The sequence below is a fragment of the Palaemon carinicauda genome, chromosome 21 (assembly GCF_036898095.1).
Source record: "Palaemon carinicauda isolate YSFRI2023 chromosome 21, ASM3689809v2, whole genome shotgun sequence".
In the NCBI taxonomy this organism is placed as follows: domain Eukaryota; kingdom Metazoa; phylum Arthropoda; class Malacostraca; order Decapoda; family Palaemonidae; genus Palaemon; species Palaemon carinicauda.
In genome coordinates this window covers 103,502,045-103,523,012 of record NC_090745.1, presented here as the reverse complement: position 1 = coordinate 103,523,012, position 20,968 = coordinate 103,502,045, and the positions used below count along the sequence as shown (strand labels likewise).

Genomic DNA, 20,968 nt, shown 5'->3' with positions numbered 1-20,968 from the left:
AAAAGTAAGGATAACAACTGGCAGAGGCATATATAGACCTGAAAAAAAAAAAAAAAAAAAAAAAAAAACCACTTGATAAAAAGGATAGAGGCAACGTAGAAGTGTTGGATATGAATGGTGCAAAGGATATGTTGTAGGAAGCACTGAAACATTTGATGGAGGTGAAGAATCTGATAGGTTCTGAATGTAGATGAATGAGTTACTGGTGGAAAATTGGGAGAATGGCAATGAGCACTTATATTTCAAGGTTGTTTAAAGTGTTTCCGGATGAAGTAATGGGAAAAGTATAAAACATTATAATAAATATAGATTCAAATTTGTGGGATACGAAGACGTTCTGTGTCACGTTAATAATAAAATTATCAAGTTTTGCAGTTGATATAGTACTGAGAGGGGATAAAGAGGAAAAAACATAAATTAGGAAAAATTACTTGAAAGCCTCAGTATGTGGCTTTGTGGAATTCCTGAAAAGACATTTGAAAAGGAGGAGCAACAATAGTTTTGTGGAAGTTGAATGGTAAAGTGCGTTGTATGCTTGAATTGGGTAACTCGATGACCTCCTGATAAAGTTTTCTACACAGCATATTAACTCACTTCAACTGTTATGGTATTAATATGGGACACCCCTCTCACTTCGGGGCGAAATTTATTTATATATTGTATATATATATATATATATATATATATATATATATATATATATATATATATATATATATATATATATATATATATATATATATATATATATATATATATATACAGTACATATAATCTTATATATATCATAACATCAACTTTGAAAGGTTCAACTTTATAAACATATTCTCAGTTATGTTTAACGTTTGTATTACTTTGTTTATATATTTCGCTATAGAAGTATTTACTGTTTATGAAATAATATTGTTTCCTGTGTAGTTCTAGAGACTAGTTTTTAATATTCTTTTCTAGAAATCTCTCATTTCAGATTCTAGATAATTTATGAAAAAAAAAATAGCTTCTGTTATAAATGATGAACCAATAATAAAAAGTAAGTGTTATAATGAATGACATGAAAGACTGAAATAAAGAAGATAAATAGAAAATTACTACAAGACACGAAGACTTTCAAGATGGAAGCCATATTGCAAGTCATCACTAACAGCACCTTACTTGGTAAGTCCCAGCACTTTCCCATTTCAATTGTTCTATTTCTATTCTATATATTTTCTAGTTAATGCCTGTTCTTTCTTATTTCAATCCGCATGACATTAACAACAGCTGATGGATTCAAACAGCTCTGCTTTAATAAGACAAGTTCTATTAATAATAAAAAAAATATATTAAAAGCATGAGGATTAAATATCTGGTTCTAACAATAATTTTGAACCAGTGACATCGAATGATATTTATCTCAACACTTCTTATTGCACGTTAGCATTAGTCATGTAAAAAAAGATGATAAATCTTATTCATGTGTCTATCTGTATGATTTCTTCTTTTTGTCAAACGGGGACCTTCATTAGGAATCTCAACAAAACTGTTCGTTGAAGTTATTGAGACTCATGCTGAATGCAGTCAAAAGTAATGTGGTTGTAAAGTAATGTGGATATAAGTATGTTGATTCAAGCAACAGCTCTATCACAAAGCTGCTGGTATAAAATGGTTTAATGAAAGGAATTTTTTAATTCTTTATACATTTAACCAACTGGCAACAGGTAGTCATTCCTTTCAAACTAAAAGACATTAACATTGCTTTTTAGCGTGTTAAGCTGCATAGTTAATATTATACTAAATTATCATTTATACTACGAAGGTGTTAACATTTTTTTCCTTTTTCAAAATAATAAATTAGAGCTGCTACAGAAGGAATTACAAGAAGAACAGTGATAAAAAAAACCCCATGATAATGGCATAATGTTAGATATTTTGATACTCTCAATGAAAATATATAACCAGTATTTGGTGACAAAAATAAGATATCTGGAAAATTTCCCATTATGTTGTGTGTATATATACAAACATAAATACACATATAACTCAAACATACACATACAAACACACACACACACACACACATATATATATATATATATATATATATATATATATATATATATATATATATATATATATATATATATATATATATATATATATATATATATATATATAAACGATTTTTCCTTAATTAACTCTTTTTATTTGACGGCAAAGGGCGGTGATAGAGAAACAAGCGTAGCCAATCCTCATCAAAAATTAAAGTACAACAAACCACGGAAAGACTTTTATATCATAGAATACGAAGGCTTCACACGATTTCCTTTACTTTACCTCTAGATTTAGACGAGAGGCCATTAACTGACAACAATAGAAAATAATAAGAAATGTTGGCTGTTACCCAGGAGAGTGGACTTGGAGATTTTATAATAAAGATGTTCTTGGCAACCATCCATTAACCAGAGGGATCAGTTGATTTATTTTTATGACCAACTTACTATTGCCATATATGGATGAATTATCTCGATAAAAAGGAACATGAATAAATAGAGAAACGAATCAAAAGTCTGACTGGACGTCGTCAACACTGTGATAATCGTTGGTGTCTAACCTTTAGGTTTAAAAGGTCAGCTTTGATAGTCCGGGGGAGGTCACGTCCGTCAGTTTAATGGAACAGGGGCTTTAGAGAGAAGACAGCGAGGGTTTTTATAGAGAAGACAGCAAAGGTTTTTATAGAGAAGACAGCAAAGGTTTTTATAGAGAAGTCAGCAAAGGTTTTTATACAGAAGACGGAGAAGGCTTATAATGGCAAAGATAAAAGAGGCTCTAATGCAACTACAAGGCTGTCGAGATCTTCATTATATTCACCGATTCTTATTTAGCTTAGCCTATAAAGGAAATATTAAGATAAAGCTACACCAAAATATGGCAAAAAATAACCATGTAAAGTTTAAGCGATACTAATGAGGAAACATTAAATAACTTAAAAGAATCGATCTTTCTAATAAATAATTCAAGTGCGATTATAGCACAACTGAAAATGAGACAATTTTATATGAAAGAGAAGTTGGAGATGATATAGAAATAAAAATAGAAATGAAAATATAGGGACAAATGGCCATCGAAAATGGATACATAAAGAATAAAAACTTAATAACACCCGTCTTTTAACAATTGATAAAAAAGAAGAATAAGTTTACAGGGAGATATGAGAGTAACAATAATAAAAAAAACACTTTCTAATACAGACGAAAGCCAAACTCTTCAGAATGCCCGGGAGTTAATAAAAAATAACGTATCAAAAATAAATATAAAACTGTGGGTCATTGAGAGAAAAAAGGATATTTCTTGAAAATTTTGCTTTGCTGAAACAGTATTTAAGATTCAAATTGGCAGGAGAATTCAAGGTGCTTAATATATGGGGAGAACTGAATAGGTTCTAACAATCGGTACTCGCATTCAATAAACCAAATTTTGAAATACGGTCTGGGTTCCTTTTCTCTATCATGCAAAACCCTGAAAATTAAATAAAAAAAAAAAAAAAGAGGCATTGTTAGCAGCCCATTCGAAAGACCAAGGAGCGTTGGCTGCTCAACAATTGTCTGATGTCAAGGAGAAGAGAAGTTTCCAAATTAGAGAGCTTTAGATGTGCCGAAAAGATGCACCGGCAAGATTTCGCGTACCGAGGCATAAATCGAGAGGGAGGGTTCGATAACAGATCCAACATGAACGCTCAGAGAGCCATTGAAGGTGCTAGTGTGGAATCACGTTTTCGGCTATATCTTTATTTCCTTTCTTAGATTTCTAAGCTAAAATCTTTCAGAGTATTTGTACCACAATATTCGAAGTATAAAGAGATAACGGTATATACAACGAATGGCCCCGCGGGGTAGAATATCATATCTGGCATTTCTTCCAGTGAAATCTGAAAGGGTCACCTTCTGCGTGGTTGGTCTTCACCAATTGCTATTCACTGGGTCGCTTTTCACCAGGTCGTTATTCATGATGAGATCGTGGGATTCGTATCGATATTTCAAGCTTCATTTCTAAAATGGAGAGAGAGAGAGAGAGAGAGAGAGAGAGAGAGAGAGAGAGAGAGAGAGAGAGAGAGAGAGAGAGAGAGAGAGAGAGAGAGAGAGAGAGTAGTTATTCCATATTAAAATCATATTCCTAACAAGGGAAAAGAAAGGATAGTTAATTGCAATGTAAGCGTATGGAATATCACTAATATTCAAGTAATATTGAAGTGCAGAGATAAATGCAGATTGTTTGTTGGATCATTGCCGATCCAGAAATTGAAAATGTGTGTGTGAGAGAGAGAGAGAGAGAGAGAGAGAGAGAGAGAGAGAGAGAGAGAGAGAGAGAGAGAGAGAGAAAGAGAGAGAGAGAGAGAGAGAGTGTTCAATTTTTGTTTTAAATCATCATTTCCCTGACAACTAGAGCAAATAAAGGCAACCTTTGAACCCTATATATCAAACGTTGCATAATTTAGTGTTAGTAAATTCTTACCAACTGTATCGGGGCAGAAATAATGTGACAAACATTAAAATTTTGGCTCTATTATACAAGGACATTTGTTTGAAAAATACGACGAAAATTAGGTAACCTACAGCAATACACACAATAGAATCATCGTAAGTGTTAGCAAGGTAAAGTATTTCATATTCAATTACGAGTACTTAATGTTAGCTTTGTTTTCTAAATTTTGTCCTATAATACTGTAATAATTCTTATCAGATGAAGTAAGAAAAAATATGCCAGAAACGTTACCTTTTCTATAATCTCTTTAAGGTTTGGCTATAACAAGTGCAAACTGCTTATAAAAAACAAAAACACACATTCAAGACAATATGACATATGAGATATACAGCATTTATACTATTCATAGAGCACTATGTATTGACGTAATCATCATCCTCTTTATTATTATTACCCTCATCATTTTCAGTATTATCATTGCTTTTGTTGTTTTTAGTATTTTCCTCGTTCCCCGTCTCTTTCTTCCCATTTCCTATTCAATTTTGCTGAAACTTGATAAACAGGTATCTTGTGATTACCTTAATTAAACCCATTTCATTTCCATCAGTTTTTAAGGCCGCAGGTCGACGAATATACATTTTTTCTTAACATAGCAGAAACTATATAAGAGTTTCTTTATTAATTATAACAAAGTTTCTTTAGATACTTAATCCCCAGAGGGTTGGTGCTGTGTTCCAAACATTTTATTCAAAGACCGAGACTTAATTTTTCTCTGACTGATTGAACTTGTTTGAAGATACATAGTATGCTGGTGACTATTTTTTCCCCCAATGTTTTCTATTCTAACCGATTTAAAAAATAATCAATTTACAGATTTTTTTTTTCGGAACCTTTTTTCTGTTAGATTCTAATGAGCTTTTGGTTGGTTGGTACTTTTGGCGTAAGCAACTATTTGCGTGACACATTATTTACTTTGAATTTCTGTCTAATTCGTGGATATAACTAACTATTTAAATTCTTTACACTTTATCTCAGTAGATTGTAACCGATTTCTCGGGATGATAAGTCAAATGAAGGATAAACATTTTATTTTTCATAGCTATCTACCTCGACATTTTCTATCAAAGTCACATGACCATTCAGATTTTCAGCAATTCATTTCATCTGAGTTTGATAAAACTTGGTAGATACGTACAAGGTGGATGATCATTTGGCCCGAAAAGAATACAATACTAAAGGGATTGGATTGTGAAAAGTTCTGGGAGAGTGTGAATCAGTGGTTGTCATTGCTAGGACAAGATAGCTGTCTGTAATAAGTAATTCAAATACAAAGATGGAGGAAAAGAAGAGACGACTTAAATAATAAAGTTCACGGCCAGCAGAAAAACGAAGATTTTCCTTTATTTTATAAACTAGCAACAGAGGAAAGAAATTACATTTTACGAATAATCCCCAGTTTCGATTCTTTCGTTAAACACGGATGACTATGACACGAATTTTGGAAAGGATTTAAAATGTTATAGCTAAATGTTTTGACTTCGAGAGTTATTTCACTTACGTCCATTGCCTTGTCTTCCAAGTCCTAAAGTTTCATACGATTCACAACAACAAGCTCTCAAACACACACACACACACACACACATACACACACACACACCTTTAAACGTAATCAAAACAAAAAACCTTCCCTTATTTCTGGGATGCTTAGGACACTCCAGGCAAAATTTCCCCAGAAATTATCCCATCTTCTTAATCAACTACTTGAAGCCAAGATGTTCCTTAACAAACGCCAAAATGGAAGAGTGGCAGCAGCTGAAGGCAAAACGAGATTTGATGATGATGTTCTCCCCAAACGATGGAGATGGGGAACGTCAGCAGTTGGCAGCATCTGCCCGAGAGGAAACAGCTGCTTTTGATGTTTGCTTTTCCTGCCCACTTAACAATGGTTAAATAATAATGATAATGATAATAATAATATTAATAATAATAATAAAAATAATAATGATAATAATAATAATAATGATAATAATAAAATATAATAATAATAATAATAATAATAATGATACTACTAATAATAATTATAATAATAATAAGGATAATAAAAATATAATAATAATAATAATAAGGATAATAAAAATATAATAATAATAATAATAATAATAATAATAACGAAGATGATGATAATAATAATTTTCTTTTCTCATTAAACAATACCAATAACAGTACTGATCATTTTCATAATGAATGTCTTTATACAATTGTCAATAACCTTTCTTTAATACAAATAGAACAATATAACGTTAAATGACTGAAACTGTTGTCTAAACGATTTTGCCAGATTAAATTCAATTCCATGAAGATAGTTTGGCATATCAAGTGAATATATGAATTTCAACACGCACTCAGACAAACACTGGCACATCTGTGAGGACTTTGGGTCCGTTTCCCCGTTCGTCTCCCGGTTCATTCTCTAGCCCTGGGGGAAGCAAGGTTTACTTGCATTTTCTCTATAATTCCAACCTTCCATGTTCGGGCAATATGTTGGTGCTCTCGTAATTTCGCATCTATTTTCTGAAGAAGATATTGGGCGTTGTCTTTCACTTTATCTAATTTTCTGTTTGGACTCGAATTTTTTTTTTCTAATTTAATTTCGTTCCTTCGTTTTTGATTTGCAGGAATCTAATTGGGACTATTTTTATATTCCCTTGATCAAAATATCTAGCTAAATCGCAACAAAATTAATTCCGACCAAAGAACTGCTGTTTCATTAGTACAGTGAAATATGCATCCGAGGGAAGAAACATTTTCTTGGAATCTTATATCTAGAATGAAAAGAAAATGGCAAGATTTCTTTTCCACTAATTTTCCTCCAGGCTTTCCTTTCTCTTCTTTTCAGCCTTTGACATTCAAGTTGTCTTTTAGCTTCCCTTTAAAACACATCTCTTGGGATTGAATGATACGAAGAAAATCAACATGCACATTTCTTTAAACAAAAACTCCTCCGACAGGACAAGTTTACGGGTCATTGGTCAGCCGTCGAAAATCCAGTAACTTATGGCTCCATAAAGATGAGAAACAGCATTTTTTAAGAGTTTTATCACTGTTATCGCCTGACGTTCGTAAGAGGGCTCGGCTTCATAAATCTCGATCATGGTTTCGTAACAGAGATTTGATCAAGCTAGAGAGAGTGAAAGATAATTAGAAAAAATTCGTCTATAACGATGCCACAAATAATAATGTGATTACAGAGCTTCCCATTGTATCTCTTACGAACCCCCACAGGCAATCAACATTTCTAATTACAAAATTTACGATATATCTAAGGATAATGGGGGAGCATAAAAGAGAGAGAGCCTTACCTAATTGCCTTATTCTATGTTTGGGTTCCCCCAGGTCCCTCAGTGTGAGGCCCCTCGTATATCCACCAGAGTTGCTAATGCATCTTCCGGTGTATTTTGCATCTTCCAGTCTTGGATGGTCTGGGATGCATCTTAGGTATTTATCGAGCTTATTCTTAAACACATCTACGCTCATTCCTGATATGTTTCCAAGATGAGCTGGCAGCGCATTAAATAGTCGCTGCATTATCGATGCTGGTGCGTCGTGGATTAATGTCCTGTGCGCCTTCCTTAGTTTTCCTGGTATAGTTTTTGGCACTATTAATCTACCCCCTTGCTCTTTCTGATATTTTTAGCTCCATGATGTTTTCAGTAATTCTTTCTATTTGCTTCCATGCAAAGAGAGAGAGAGAGAGAGAGAGAGAGAGAGAGAGAGAGAGAGAGAGAGAGAGAGAGAGAGAGATTCAAATATTAATGTAGAAATGTTGAGAGCAATGGCAAAAAGAGTTCAAGGAACTGCATGATAAAAATAAACATTACCTAGAGTACACTGGACATCAAATGCAGTTTACGCTAAATATCATTCTTCACATTTTAACGTCAGGAACTCACAAAGGAAATGGACCTTGATATTTTCAAAACGTTTAAGAGAGCTTATAAAGGATAATAAAATAAATGTGTATGCTAATAAAACATGATAGTTACGAATGTGATTTCAGATGTGTTAAATTTAAGTTGAAATAATAAGAATAGCATTAGAAATAATGATAGAAAATTATAAAACTAGCAATATGAATAAAATCTAATTCGTTATATGATGTAGTCCAAAACGAACAGTGATAAATATGATAAATAAGAGGAACATAAAAGTGATTTAACGAATAGAGAGAACAATTCACAATCACTGATGATGCGTCACTTCAAGAGGTCACTGGATCACAATTTAATTCACTAACAATCAAACAGAGAAAAAGTGTAAAATGAAACGAACTTTATTTCTATAATTGAAAACATTCAGAATCCTCTCATAAAATACATTGGTGACTGAAGGGTAATAACCGTACATATGAGAGCAGTTACGACCATTTCTGTTTCCCAGTATACATATATTTCATGCCGTAAATCATTATCTTATCATTCAAAACAGCTACTCAAAATGCAGTCTTCACATGAAGAAAAACCAAAATATCATACTGCGTGAAATTTCCTCATCTTTTCCTTTCCTCAATGGGCTTCTTTCCATGTTGGAGCCCTTGGGCTTATAGCATCCTGCTTTTCCAACTAGGGTTGTAGCTTAGCAAGTAATAATAACAACAATAATACTGATTTGGCAAATGAAGGGACTTCGCTAAAGAGGTTGGCATCTAAATAAAAATATCAACCAAAAGACTAATAATCATGATAATAAAAACAATCCTAAATATATCTTTCGTAAATTGAATTCATCTTTCGTAAAATGAATTCGTCTAGAAAATATTGGCAACTTGGATGCCCCCAGCAGCTTTCTGCCAAGAGAACTGTGTACTGTATGCCTCAGGGGCCTCAGACAATTATCAAGGCGTAATTAAACTTCCAATAGATCCAATGGCTGATTGGTTACTTAATTAATTGGGGGGATTTTCATTGTTCCATGAACAGGAACATGGAGAATTTAATCCTCTTCGTAATTATAGAATTGTTTAATTAACGAATCAACCAGAATAAACGGACATTAGTTGTTTTCTCATGACATATGACTGCAATATTTTCTTTCCACTTAATAAGAATATTTGAAAAAGGCTTAAAAAGATATGGATTTAATATATATATATATATATATATATATATATATATATATATATATATATATATATATATATATATATATATATATATATATATATATATATGATATTCCTGTATATGCAAACATACCCAAAGGCATGTAAAATGAGTGTTTGAACATGAATTTATTTGTACACAAAGGATGTAATTTAATACTGAATAGATAAAGGTATAATATTCTAACATTGATATCATAAAACGAATTGTTTTTGCGCCAACTTCATTCTATTCTCATTTAGCTTATTAGTTCTAATATCCATATCACAAAATTGTTTTTTCTTTAGTAAAAGTTTGTATTAGCAATTAAATTTTACTTTGTGATGAAATTCATCGAATTGTTTCAATGTTGAATTTATGAACGTAAAAACATCTTACTGTCCAGCTCCCGTCACACACACACACACACACACACACACATATATATATATATATATATATATATATATATATATATATATATATATATATGTGTATATCTATCTATCTATCTATCTATCTATCTATATATATATATATATATATATATATATATATATATATACATATACAATATATATATATATACACATATATATAGACTGATATATATATATATATATATATATATATATATATATATATATATATATATATATATATATATATATATATATATGGTAACCGGATAAATGACCAACTGACAACTGCCTGATAAAAAGTGCCCGATATTCATATGTAGCATAGTAGACTTTCAGTGCAAAAGCAGAATTTCTTTAGGAGAGAACAAGAAATAACCAAGCGATCCTAAAACTCTTGAAAAACGCCATAAGCAATTATTTACTTTATTCCTTGTCCCTGTACAAAAAAAAAAATGTATTTTTCTCTAGTTTGATAATATATAGGAGAACGGGGTGTTGAAACACTTGGAACTCTATTGACAGAGTTTCGTGAAATTCCTTAGACCCATGGATTTCGTTAAAATTCAACGTAGCGAATTGAATCTCTGCTATAACTGTTGCGTTAACGTTAAAAAGAACTTGTGAACGCCTCCGAACTGCTAAGCAAAAATTACTGTGTCAGGAGATTAATAATTAACGAGGCACACGAACATAATCGCGTTGCAGATATATATAAAAAAAAGTTATTACAACTAAGCAATCATCATAATAGATTAAAACACAGACTTTATAGAGGTCTCTAATCAACTACAATGCTATGACCCCTATTAGTCGTTTAATCAGAAAATATAAACAAGCTATGCATGTCCCATCTGTTATGTTACCAGGAGAGCGAGTGTATACCAGGTCCAAGCAATTACTATATTAATGAGTAGTCTCACTTATAATTTGTTCACAGCCTGATTCAAAGGCAAATTCCAAAGTTTTCAAGTAGGAGAAACAGAATTCAACCACTCCCTATGGTGAACACTGAAATCACTAACAAGTTCAAAAGAGACCTACCTATTATCTTCTTGTACCTTAGCAATAGTGATAAGAAGACAAATAACGATAGAATCGTCCAAGTCTGGATTCCGATAAATGAAACACAAATTAAACTTATGTCTGCCATAAATTTTTATGACCTAAATCTCAGGACATCCACATTTATATCAGGAATTATGAGAAGCATAATTGTTTATGTATGTGTATAGGCAAAAGAAAAATAAGCCGTAACCAGAAAGTGATCGAATGCTGTACCATCTGGCCCTTCCAAGGCCCCACCACGTGGTGAAACCACTACAGCGTTCTTGTCGAACAGGCTCAATTGTTACATCAGCGTAATTTTTTATAATGCTTGGAAATCCAACTTCATAATATTGTCAATAAAAACAGGCACTCGGTAGAGCACATGACTTCACCAACACCACATTTGTTACCACGGTTATGCAAACAAATCGGATAACAATGGCCCCATAATGATGAAAAATTTACTTTTTGCAAGTTCATTGATACCACTGACCTTTACATGCCTACAGCTAACAAGAGTACTGACGTCGCTATCATATTGCATATCACACGATAGGCAGATGAATTATGCACATTTTGACCGTATTTTCATGCAAATCGGATAAAAATTGAAAACAATATAGCAAAAATATGTTTTTGGCCTTTTAGCGACCTTACCCATGCTGTATATCATAAGATAGGCAATTGAATTAAGCACATTTTGGCACTACTTTCGTGCAGATTTGATAAAAATTGACCACCATATGACAAAAATATGATTCTGACTTTTTTCATGACCTTGACCTTTGACCCAATCACTCCCCAAATCATCAAATTGTCCTTGTTATGCAAACAAATCGGATAATAATGGCCGTGTAATGATGAAACCTGCATTTTTTGCAAGTTCATAGACCCCGCTGAACAATGCTAATATATCATGTTGTATATCACAAGATAAGCAATTAAATAACGCACATTTCGGCACTAGTTTTAAGCAAATCGGATAAAAAATTGACCACGATATAGCAAAAAGAAGTTTTAGACCTTTTCGTGACCTTTATCTTTGAACAAATCACATTTTATATCACAAGGTAGAAAATTGAATTATGAACATTTTGGCACTAGTTTCATGCAAATCGGAAAAAATTACAAAAATTACCTTGACCTTTGACCCAATCACTCCAAAATCACAAGGCAGGCAATTGAATTATGCACCTTTTGTCACTAGTTTCATGCAAATCGGATAAAATTGACCACGATATAGCAAAATCACGTTTTTGACCTTTTCGTTACCTCGACCTTAACCCAATCACTCCCAAAATCTCATCAAATCGTCCTTGCATCATGGCTAATCATCCCACTCAATGGTTGGAAACGATCAAAACATCCCTATATGTAAATAACAAATCATAAATAGGACAGCATGTCATACTTAAGCCTTGAATTGTAAGCAATACTAGGAAAATTATAAGGTTATCAAGAAATTTGCAATTTTGTATATGGTTTAAAAGTAATATCTAAAACTACAAATTCATAACCTATAACAGTAAAACTCTCAAACAGTCTCACGCTACCCACATTCCCAATTAATGCAGATGCTCATGGAACACCTGGTCTTGGGAACTTGACCCTACCTATAAATAGAGTCTTATTTTTGTTAGCTAAACTCTTATTCCAAAAGGAAAAGCAGAATCCTAATTGACCAATGGCGCATATGGGAAAAACAACACAAAGGAAATAAATCCGACATGAAATAACCTACATAAAAGTAACAGAAAATATCAGTATAAAAACAGTAAGATTATAAAATTAGATTCACGCAAGAGTGTTAAGAAAAGGGTGTGTAACTAATTTAAACTTCTGAGGCTAACCAATTACACCACACGACTCGGGAAATTATTCCACAATTTTAGTCACGGCGGGAATAAAACTTCTTGAAAACTGTGTGATATTGAGCCTAATGAAATAAAAGGCAAAAATGATATAATTAACATTTAGTAATGCAGTGTGGATGGTACAGTCTGGGAAGATCTGAACACAAAGGATGGTCAGAATTATGAAAAGCTTTATGAAGCAAGCCTGACGAGCTAATTAATCGGCGGTGGCAGAGATAAATATCTAGATGTGAAAAAACAATTACAATAAAAAACAATTTTTTTTTTTAATAATGCAAGATATGAATCAGGTCCAGAAAACCAAACCAACGAACAAAATTTAGGGCAAGTTAAATAAATATTAGAACAATTCCTTATGACAGATGGATCTATATTAGCTTTTTTCATTGACTTTTATTCTTTATTATCCAGTAATGAACCAACAATGAGGGACAGTTCATTTTTCCTCATGCCAGTAAATAAAACCAAAGCTGACCTAACAAAATATCTTTTGAAGATTATATAAATAAACTGATTAAGTTACAACAATCTTATACATGCAAAGAACGGACTATTATAAGAATGTAAGAATGTGATAATCGCTGTCCTAATTTTACATTAATCGCTGTCGTAGTTCAACATTAATCACTGTCGCAGTTTAACATCAATAGCTGTCGTAATTCTACATTACTCGCTGTCGTAGTTCAACATTAACTGCAATCCTAGTTCTACATTAATCGCTGTTGTAGTTCAACATTAATAGCTGTCCTAATTCTACATTACCAGCTGTCGTAGTTCAACATTAACCACTATCCTAATTCTACATTAATCACTGCCGTAGTTCAACATTAATAGCTGTCCTAATTATGCATTACTCGCTGTCGTAGTTCAACATTAATCAGTGTCCTAATTCTACATTAATCGCTGTCATAATTCAACATTAATTGCTATCCTAATTTCACATTAATCGCTGTCGTAGTTCATCATTAATCGTGGTCCTAATTCTACATTAATCGCTGCCGTAGTTCAAGATTAATTGCTGTCCTAATTCTACATTATTCGCTGTCGTAATTCAACATCATTCGCTGTCCTAATTTCCATTACTTGCGGTCGTAGTTCAGCATTAATCGCGGTCCTAATTCTACATTAATCGCTGTCATAATTCAACATTACTCGCTATCCTAATTTCACATTAAACGCTGTCGTAGTTCAACATCAATCACGGTCCTAATTCTACGTTAATTGCTGTCGTAGTTCAAGATTAATTGCTGTCCTAATTCTACATTAATGCTGTTGTAATTCAACATTATTCGCTGTACTAATTTCCATTAATCGCTATCGTAGTTCAACATTAATCGCGGTCCTAATTCTACATTAATTGCTGTCGAGGTTCAAGATTAATTGCTGTCCTAATTCTACATTAATCACTTGTCGTAATTGAACATTAGCTGTTCTAATTTCACATTAATCGCGGTCCTAATTCTACACTAATCGATGTCGTAGTTCAAGATTACTTGCTGTCGTAGTTCAACATTAATCGCTATCGTAATTCAACATTAATCGCTGTCGTAGTTCAACATTAATCACGATCTTAATTCTACACTAATCTCTGTCGTAGTTCAAGATTAATTGTTGTCCTAATTCTACATTAATCGCTGTTGTAGTTCAAGATTAATTGCTGTCCTAATTCTACACTAATCGCTGTCGTAGTTCAAGATTAATTGCTGTCCTAATTCTACATTAATCGCTGTCCTAATTTCCATTAATCGCTGTCGTAGTTCAACAATAATCGCAGTCCTAATTCTACATTATTCCCTATCGTTGTTCAAGATTAATTGCTGTCCTAATTCTACATTAATTTCTTTCGTGATTCAACATTAATCACTGTTCTAATTTCACATTAATCACTGTAGTAGTTCAACATTAATCTTGGTCTTAATTCTACACTAATCGCTGTCGTAGTTCAAGATTAATTGCTGTCCTAATTCTACAATAATCACAGTCCCAATTTTAAGCAGACGTTTCTCTTAAACTGGAACGTAACTCTGTCTCTGATTCAACTTTGGTCTTTTCTTCTGATAAGCGCCATGAAAGGAGTCTTCCATCTCTTGATGAAAGATGGAGGGGCTTTCCATTTTATCTGCTCCGTTGAATTTCGAAAAGAAACATGCTAGGATGAGCTATGAGAAGTCCTGTTGTCAAGTAGGCTTTTAGACAATATTGGTGCTATTATCCCAAGAGAATTTTTGCATTTAAAGTAACTTCTCAACTTTGAGCATATTATCTTATTAATCGGGTTTGGTAAAGTTACCTTAACGGTCTTATATTGGGATTTAATAGCTAGGGCAAAGTTGGAACTTTCCATGCAACTATAATTCAGAAAATTGCCAAAAATAATCATTATTCGCGCTTACTAATCTACAGTAATTTAGTATTGAAACGGATCTCCAGATGTTATTGAAGCACAAAGAATTAGAGACACTATTTGTCTTTCTTACATATTTTCTAATAGGTATCACTATGTGCACAAGCAAGCAGTTAGCTAAGTCTTTGAAAGCTCGTGAGATGACCAATTACCAGGCTGACACTTGCACGAATTTGTGGCACACATTGTCGTGCCAATGCGCAAATTACTCGTAAACTGGCGTGAAGTGTACGTAAACCCGTTGTGACATCGTGGCATGTTGTGACGAGAATTTTGAAATGTACAAAATTTTGGTCACGACCAAATTTCGCGACCGGGTCGTGAACCATGTGCAAACTGTTCGTGAACTTGTCGTGACCTCGTCGGGACGATGCGGGAGGATGCGTGACAGTGCGTGGCAATACGTGCCATGCCACGACTGTCACGAACTGCCACGAATAGTTCACGAACAGCTCACGTCGAGTTAACGAGTAGTTGACGACATGTTCACGAATATGCGCGGGTCGCAGCGTGGCCGTGCCTTCACACTGACATGGTCACGTGTACTTCATGCATTGATGGCACGAGCAGTTCACGACTAGTTTACGCACTTCACGAACAGTTTGCGCATGGCACGAGCCGTTCACGATCAGTTCATGACTACTGCTCGACATTGGCGCTCACGTTTGTGTGGGGTTATATATAGAGATTCCTGGACGCTTCGCTGGTTTTGTTAAAGTTTTCATAGTTTGAATAGGAAATATTTACTTTAATGTTGTTACTTTTAGAATATTTTGTTTTTCCTTGTTCCTTTCCTCACTGGGCTATTTTCCTTGTTGGAGCCCCTGGGCTTATAGCATCCAGCTTTTCCAACTCGGGTTAAAACTTAGCTAATAATATTAATAAAAATAATGATAAAAATAATAACTGATGGAATCTCTCTCTCTCTCTCTCTCTGTGCAGGCGACATCATATTTTTGTCAGTTGAAAAAAGTTATAAGCAATTTTCTCAAAGTACTCACATTATTCGTACTTTCGATTTGAGGGTGATTTCATTTTACTCGTATTAATAGGGAAAACGTTTATATATTGCTGTGGTAGCAAATATTATATAATTATAATTAACTTTGATCAGCCCTTGTGCTAATTGTATCTTTCTTCGAGGTGGGGTTGCCTTACTTGCTTTTCTGCCTCTGCCAGCTTTTTCTGCTGCTCTTCAACAATGGCTAGAGCAGCTGCCAGGTATAGGAATCTTCCCCTCTTTGCAATGGTGTCTCTGACACAGGCCGCGTTTTTATATGGCGTGGCCAAGTCGTCACGACACCGTCCGAATAGCACGAGGAGGCTCCCGCACTGTTCACGGCTAGTTCACGTACAGTTCACGATGAGTTCACGACGAGTTCACGAATGCATGCCCGTTCGTGTCCACATTGACACGAACTGGCACGACACGTTATGCATGAACTCGTCGTGCCAGTTCGTGTCAGTGTGGACACGAACGGGCACGCATTCGTGAACTCATCGTGAACTATACGTGAACAGTGCGGGAGCCTCCTAGTTCGTGCCCCAAAATGGCACGACTTGCCACGATAAATTCGTGGCCAAAAGTCGTGCAAGTGTCAGCCTGGCATAAGAGTGTAATTCTGTACAAACTTCAAAAGTGCTTTACTACACATTTTGCAGAGCACCAGAACCCAGCAAAAAATCATTTGACAGTAAAATACCACCAACCAGTTAAATGATTGGGTTTGTATGTGTTTTTGATTCTTACGTAGAAGTTATGTCGCAGCAGGAATGTAATCAAGTCAAAGACTGAAAACACAAGAGAATGATAAGAATTATTGCAATTTTTCGAAGCGGCAATTTACAAATGTTGTCATGATGTGCTCCTGATTAGTAAGTAAAAGCAGACCTTCCACCACGTGCAGCAGGCACAGATTTCTTCTTGATGGTATGGTATAGTTCGTTTACCGTCTGCATTGTTAACATAAATAGGCCCATTTCTTATCTATCCATTTATCTGTGCTCTCTCTCTCTCTCTCTCTCTAAAAGAGAACTGTGTTTTCGCGGGAATTGTTAAATGACTTCTAAATAAGGTTGGGAAAGTGGGCGACCAACTTCTCTTAACGGTGGCTTATTTGATTTTATCTCGATCAGACCTTTATGACTTATTTGGATGTCATCTATTCACATAACTCTCACTCACTCTCTCTCTCTCTCTCTCTCTCTCTCTCTCTCTCTCTCTCTCTCTCTCTCTCTCTCTCTCATTCCTATATATATATATATATATATATATATATATATATATATATATATATATATATATATATATATATATACATATTTATTGAAGGCCTTAGTGCGTCAGTTTGTTTCCTACAGGAATCCCCACATTTTCTTAGCTTCTTCAAGTTTTCAAGTATAAGCCTTTAGTTAAAGAAACGATGATTATTCCTTTTTTCAATTATTCTGTTCACTACAGCAATGTTTCGACAAAACTAAACCGAATTCGACAGCTATTAACCATCAACAGATATCCAGACATCATGATAATAGAGACCATAAGGAAGAATTTCAATGAAATTCAACCACCCACAACGTCAAAAACCAACGAAGAAAAAAACCTTATCATCTAACACTGCATTAGCTTTGGATAGGGCTACTTAGATGCAACGCGTGACTTCCGAGGAATTTTCAATCAAGGTTTTGCCCGTACCAGTAGGTATAACTTGAAATATATATATATCATACCTAACTTTACTGCGGCTCTTCAAAAGAGGAATAATACCACCCAAGGAGGACCAAAGAAAGAGTGTACAAACATAGTCTATGAGTTTTCATGCACGGAGGAGACGTGCAAATCTCACAGAAAAGATTGCATCAGACAAACTATTACGACAGTCTGAAGGCGTTTGCTGGCTCACAGAAATCAGGGGGCAATAAACCAACACTTTATCGATATGCACGACCAGAAACCCTCCTTGACAGAATTAATTAAGGGATCCCAGATTGTTCACAGAGAGAGCAAGTATGGCAGGCTTATAATAGTTGAAGCTGTAAGCATCGCCCTCCAAAGGCCAACACTCAACATTCAACGCGATTCAAATTATATCATTCTAGTTTTATCTCCCGTCATGGAGAAAGCAATATGGAAAATCTTTGTAGTGGTGCAAACCTGCACCTTTGTCCGAGTATGAATACACATGTTTATGTTCATATATGTATATAAGTACATAATCAGTCATCCTCCTCTTCATAATCTAAGAATCTTTGGAATTTGAAATATTTTCAACTTTTAATTCTAGTTTTACATGGAACATATATATTCAAAATAATCAATCATAATTTTCGTAGAACCCCATACTGTATATGAAAGGAATCGTAAACTTGACTAGATATCACTTGATAAAGACAGTTTTGTCGAATCAGTGCTGTAGACAAAAAAAAACAATTGAAGATAATGAATAATTAACGTTTCTTTAACCGAAGGTTTACACCTGAAAACTTAAGAAGCCGAGACAATACTAGGATTACTGTAGGGAACATATGGACGCCATCAAGGCAATCGAATTCAATAAAAATTGCATTAAAGAAAAGCTGTGTTCCAATGCACACTCACGCACACACACAATATATATATTATATATATATATATATATATATATATATATATATATATATATATATATATATATATATATATATGTATGTATATATATATTATATATATATACATATAGAACATAGTCTTTATGAACTGTAGAGCTACCCACATAAAATTTCTAATTATATTTAATTATAGCCGAATGAATAATGTAAAATACAATCATTCCCCAGACAATGTTACAAACTGGAGTCCTTAAAAGAGGCTTATTAATTTTCGAAAATTGGGTTTACCATAAAAAAAATTACACATCAATTTAAAGTTGAACTCCAAAGCACCAGGTTGTAAACGCCCACAACAAATTGCAGTTTAAATCTTTGAGTGCGTTTCTTCAACATAAATTTATATTTGTGAATGGTATTGTGTGGTTTCTAATTTTCACCATTAAATATAGGTGTCATGTATTTTGAATATATTGTAATATTCACTTGATAAGTTTCCATTGTGCAAAGTGATCTTTTATTACCAATAGATATAATATATTCTGCGGACTTGCCCTCAATTTATAATTGAATTGATAGATTAGAGTCCGAACAATGAAGACGTTAGGGGATTAAATAAAAAAATAAAAATGTTTGCTCTATCTTGAAACGGAAAAAATTCTGAAATGGATGCAGGTGTAAGATCTGCAGTAATAAGAGAAGAGAAGAGAAAAGAGAAGAGAAGAGAAGAGAAGAGAAGAGAAAAAAGGAAGGGAGAAGATAGCATTGACAACACAATGGCAGAAAGCCAATGAGAGTAATAGGATCCCTATTGGGAGTCTCATGAAATGTTGATAATGAGAAAAGTGAATGGATAAATTTATAAAATTGTCTAACTTTTTCAATAAAATTTTAGAGGACTTTCCCGAATGCCAGAAAAGATGTTATGAGAAACACTTACAGAAAAATAAAAGGGTTACGAATAGAAAATAAGGGATATAGATAATTCATAAATATATAAGTAAGGAGGTACAATATATAAATATAAATATATATATATATATATATATACACACACACATACATATTTATATGATATATATATATATAATATAAATATATATAAATATATATATATATATATATATATATATATATATATATATAAATATATATATATATATATATATATATATATATATATATATATATATATATATATATATATATATATATATATATATATATATATATATATATATATATACACATCATAATCATCTCCTCCTACACCTATTGCATTGACGCCAGTCGTCTTTATCTTGAGCTTTTAATTCAATACTTCTCCATTCATCATCTCCTACTTCCCGCTTCTTAGCCCTCAGCCAAGTAGGCTGAGGGCTATGACTGGGTCTTCTAATTCCAGGCTGACACTTGCACGACTTTTTGCCACGAATTTGTCGTGGCAAGTCGTGACATTTTGTAGCAAGAACTGGAAAATAAAAAAAAATAAATTACCTCAGAATCACAGCTCACCTGTCCACATTGACACGAACTGGCACGACGAGTTCATGCATAGTTTTAGCATAGTTTGCGCACTTCCCGCATCGTCCCGACAAGTTCACGAACAGTTCCCGCGTAGTTCAGGCCGCGTTCACGAAATTTTGTCGTGACCAAAATTTTGAACATTTCAGAATTCTCGTGACGACATGCCACGATGTCACGACAGGTTCACAACGAGTTCACTCCAGTTCACGACGAGTTCACATCTGTTCACGACTCGAGTCGTGACAATGCGTACCACAAATTCGTGCAAGTGTCAGGGTACCTTAACTCTTCTAGTGCCTTGTGGAGCCCAGCTGAACTAATCTCTCTTGGGGAGTGCGAAGAGCATGCCCAAACTATTTCCACCTACCCGTCATCATTATCTCATCCACATATGGTGCTCGAGTAATCTCTCTCATAATTTCACTTCTAATCCTGTCCTGCCATTTAACTCCCAATATCCTTCTGAGGGCTTTGTTCTCAAATCTACTAAATCTATTGGAGATTGTTTCATTC

At 33.8% G+C, this 20,968-nt stretch overlaps 1 protein-coding gene across 1 annotated transcript in view; it reads left to right on the top strand.

Moving 5' to 3' along the window:
- The first annotated feature begins 957 nt into the window (after positions 1-957).
- Positions 958-20,968, top strand: part of LOC137614732 (neural-cadherin-like) — a 112,249-nt gene continuing 92,238 nt past the window's right edge. Inside the window, exon 1 of the mRNA XM_068344404.1 lies at positions 958-1,155. Within this exon, the coding sequence (XP_068200505.1) occupies positions 1,113-1,155 (43 nt within the window). The 5' untranslated portion in view covers positions 958-1,112. The remainder of the gene's footprint in view (positions 1,156-20,968) is intronic.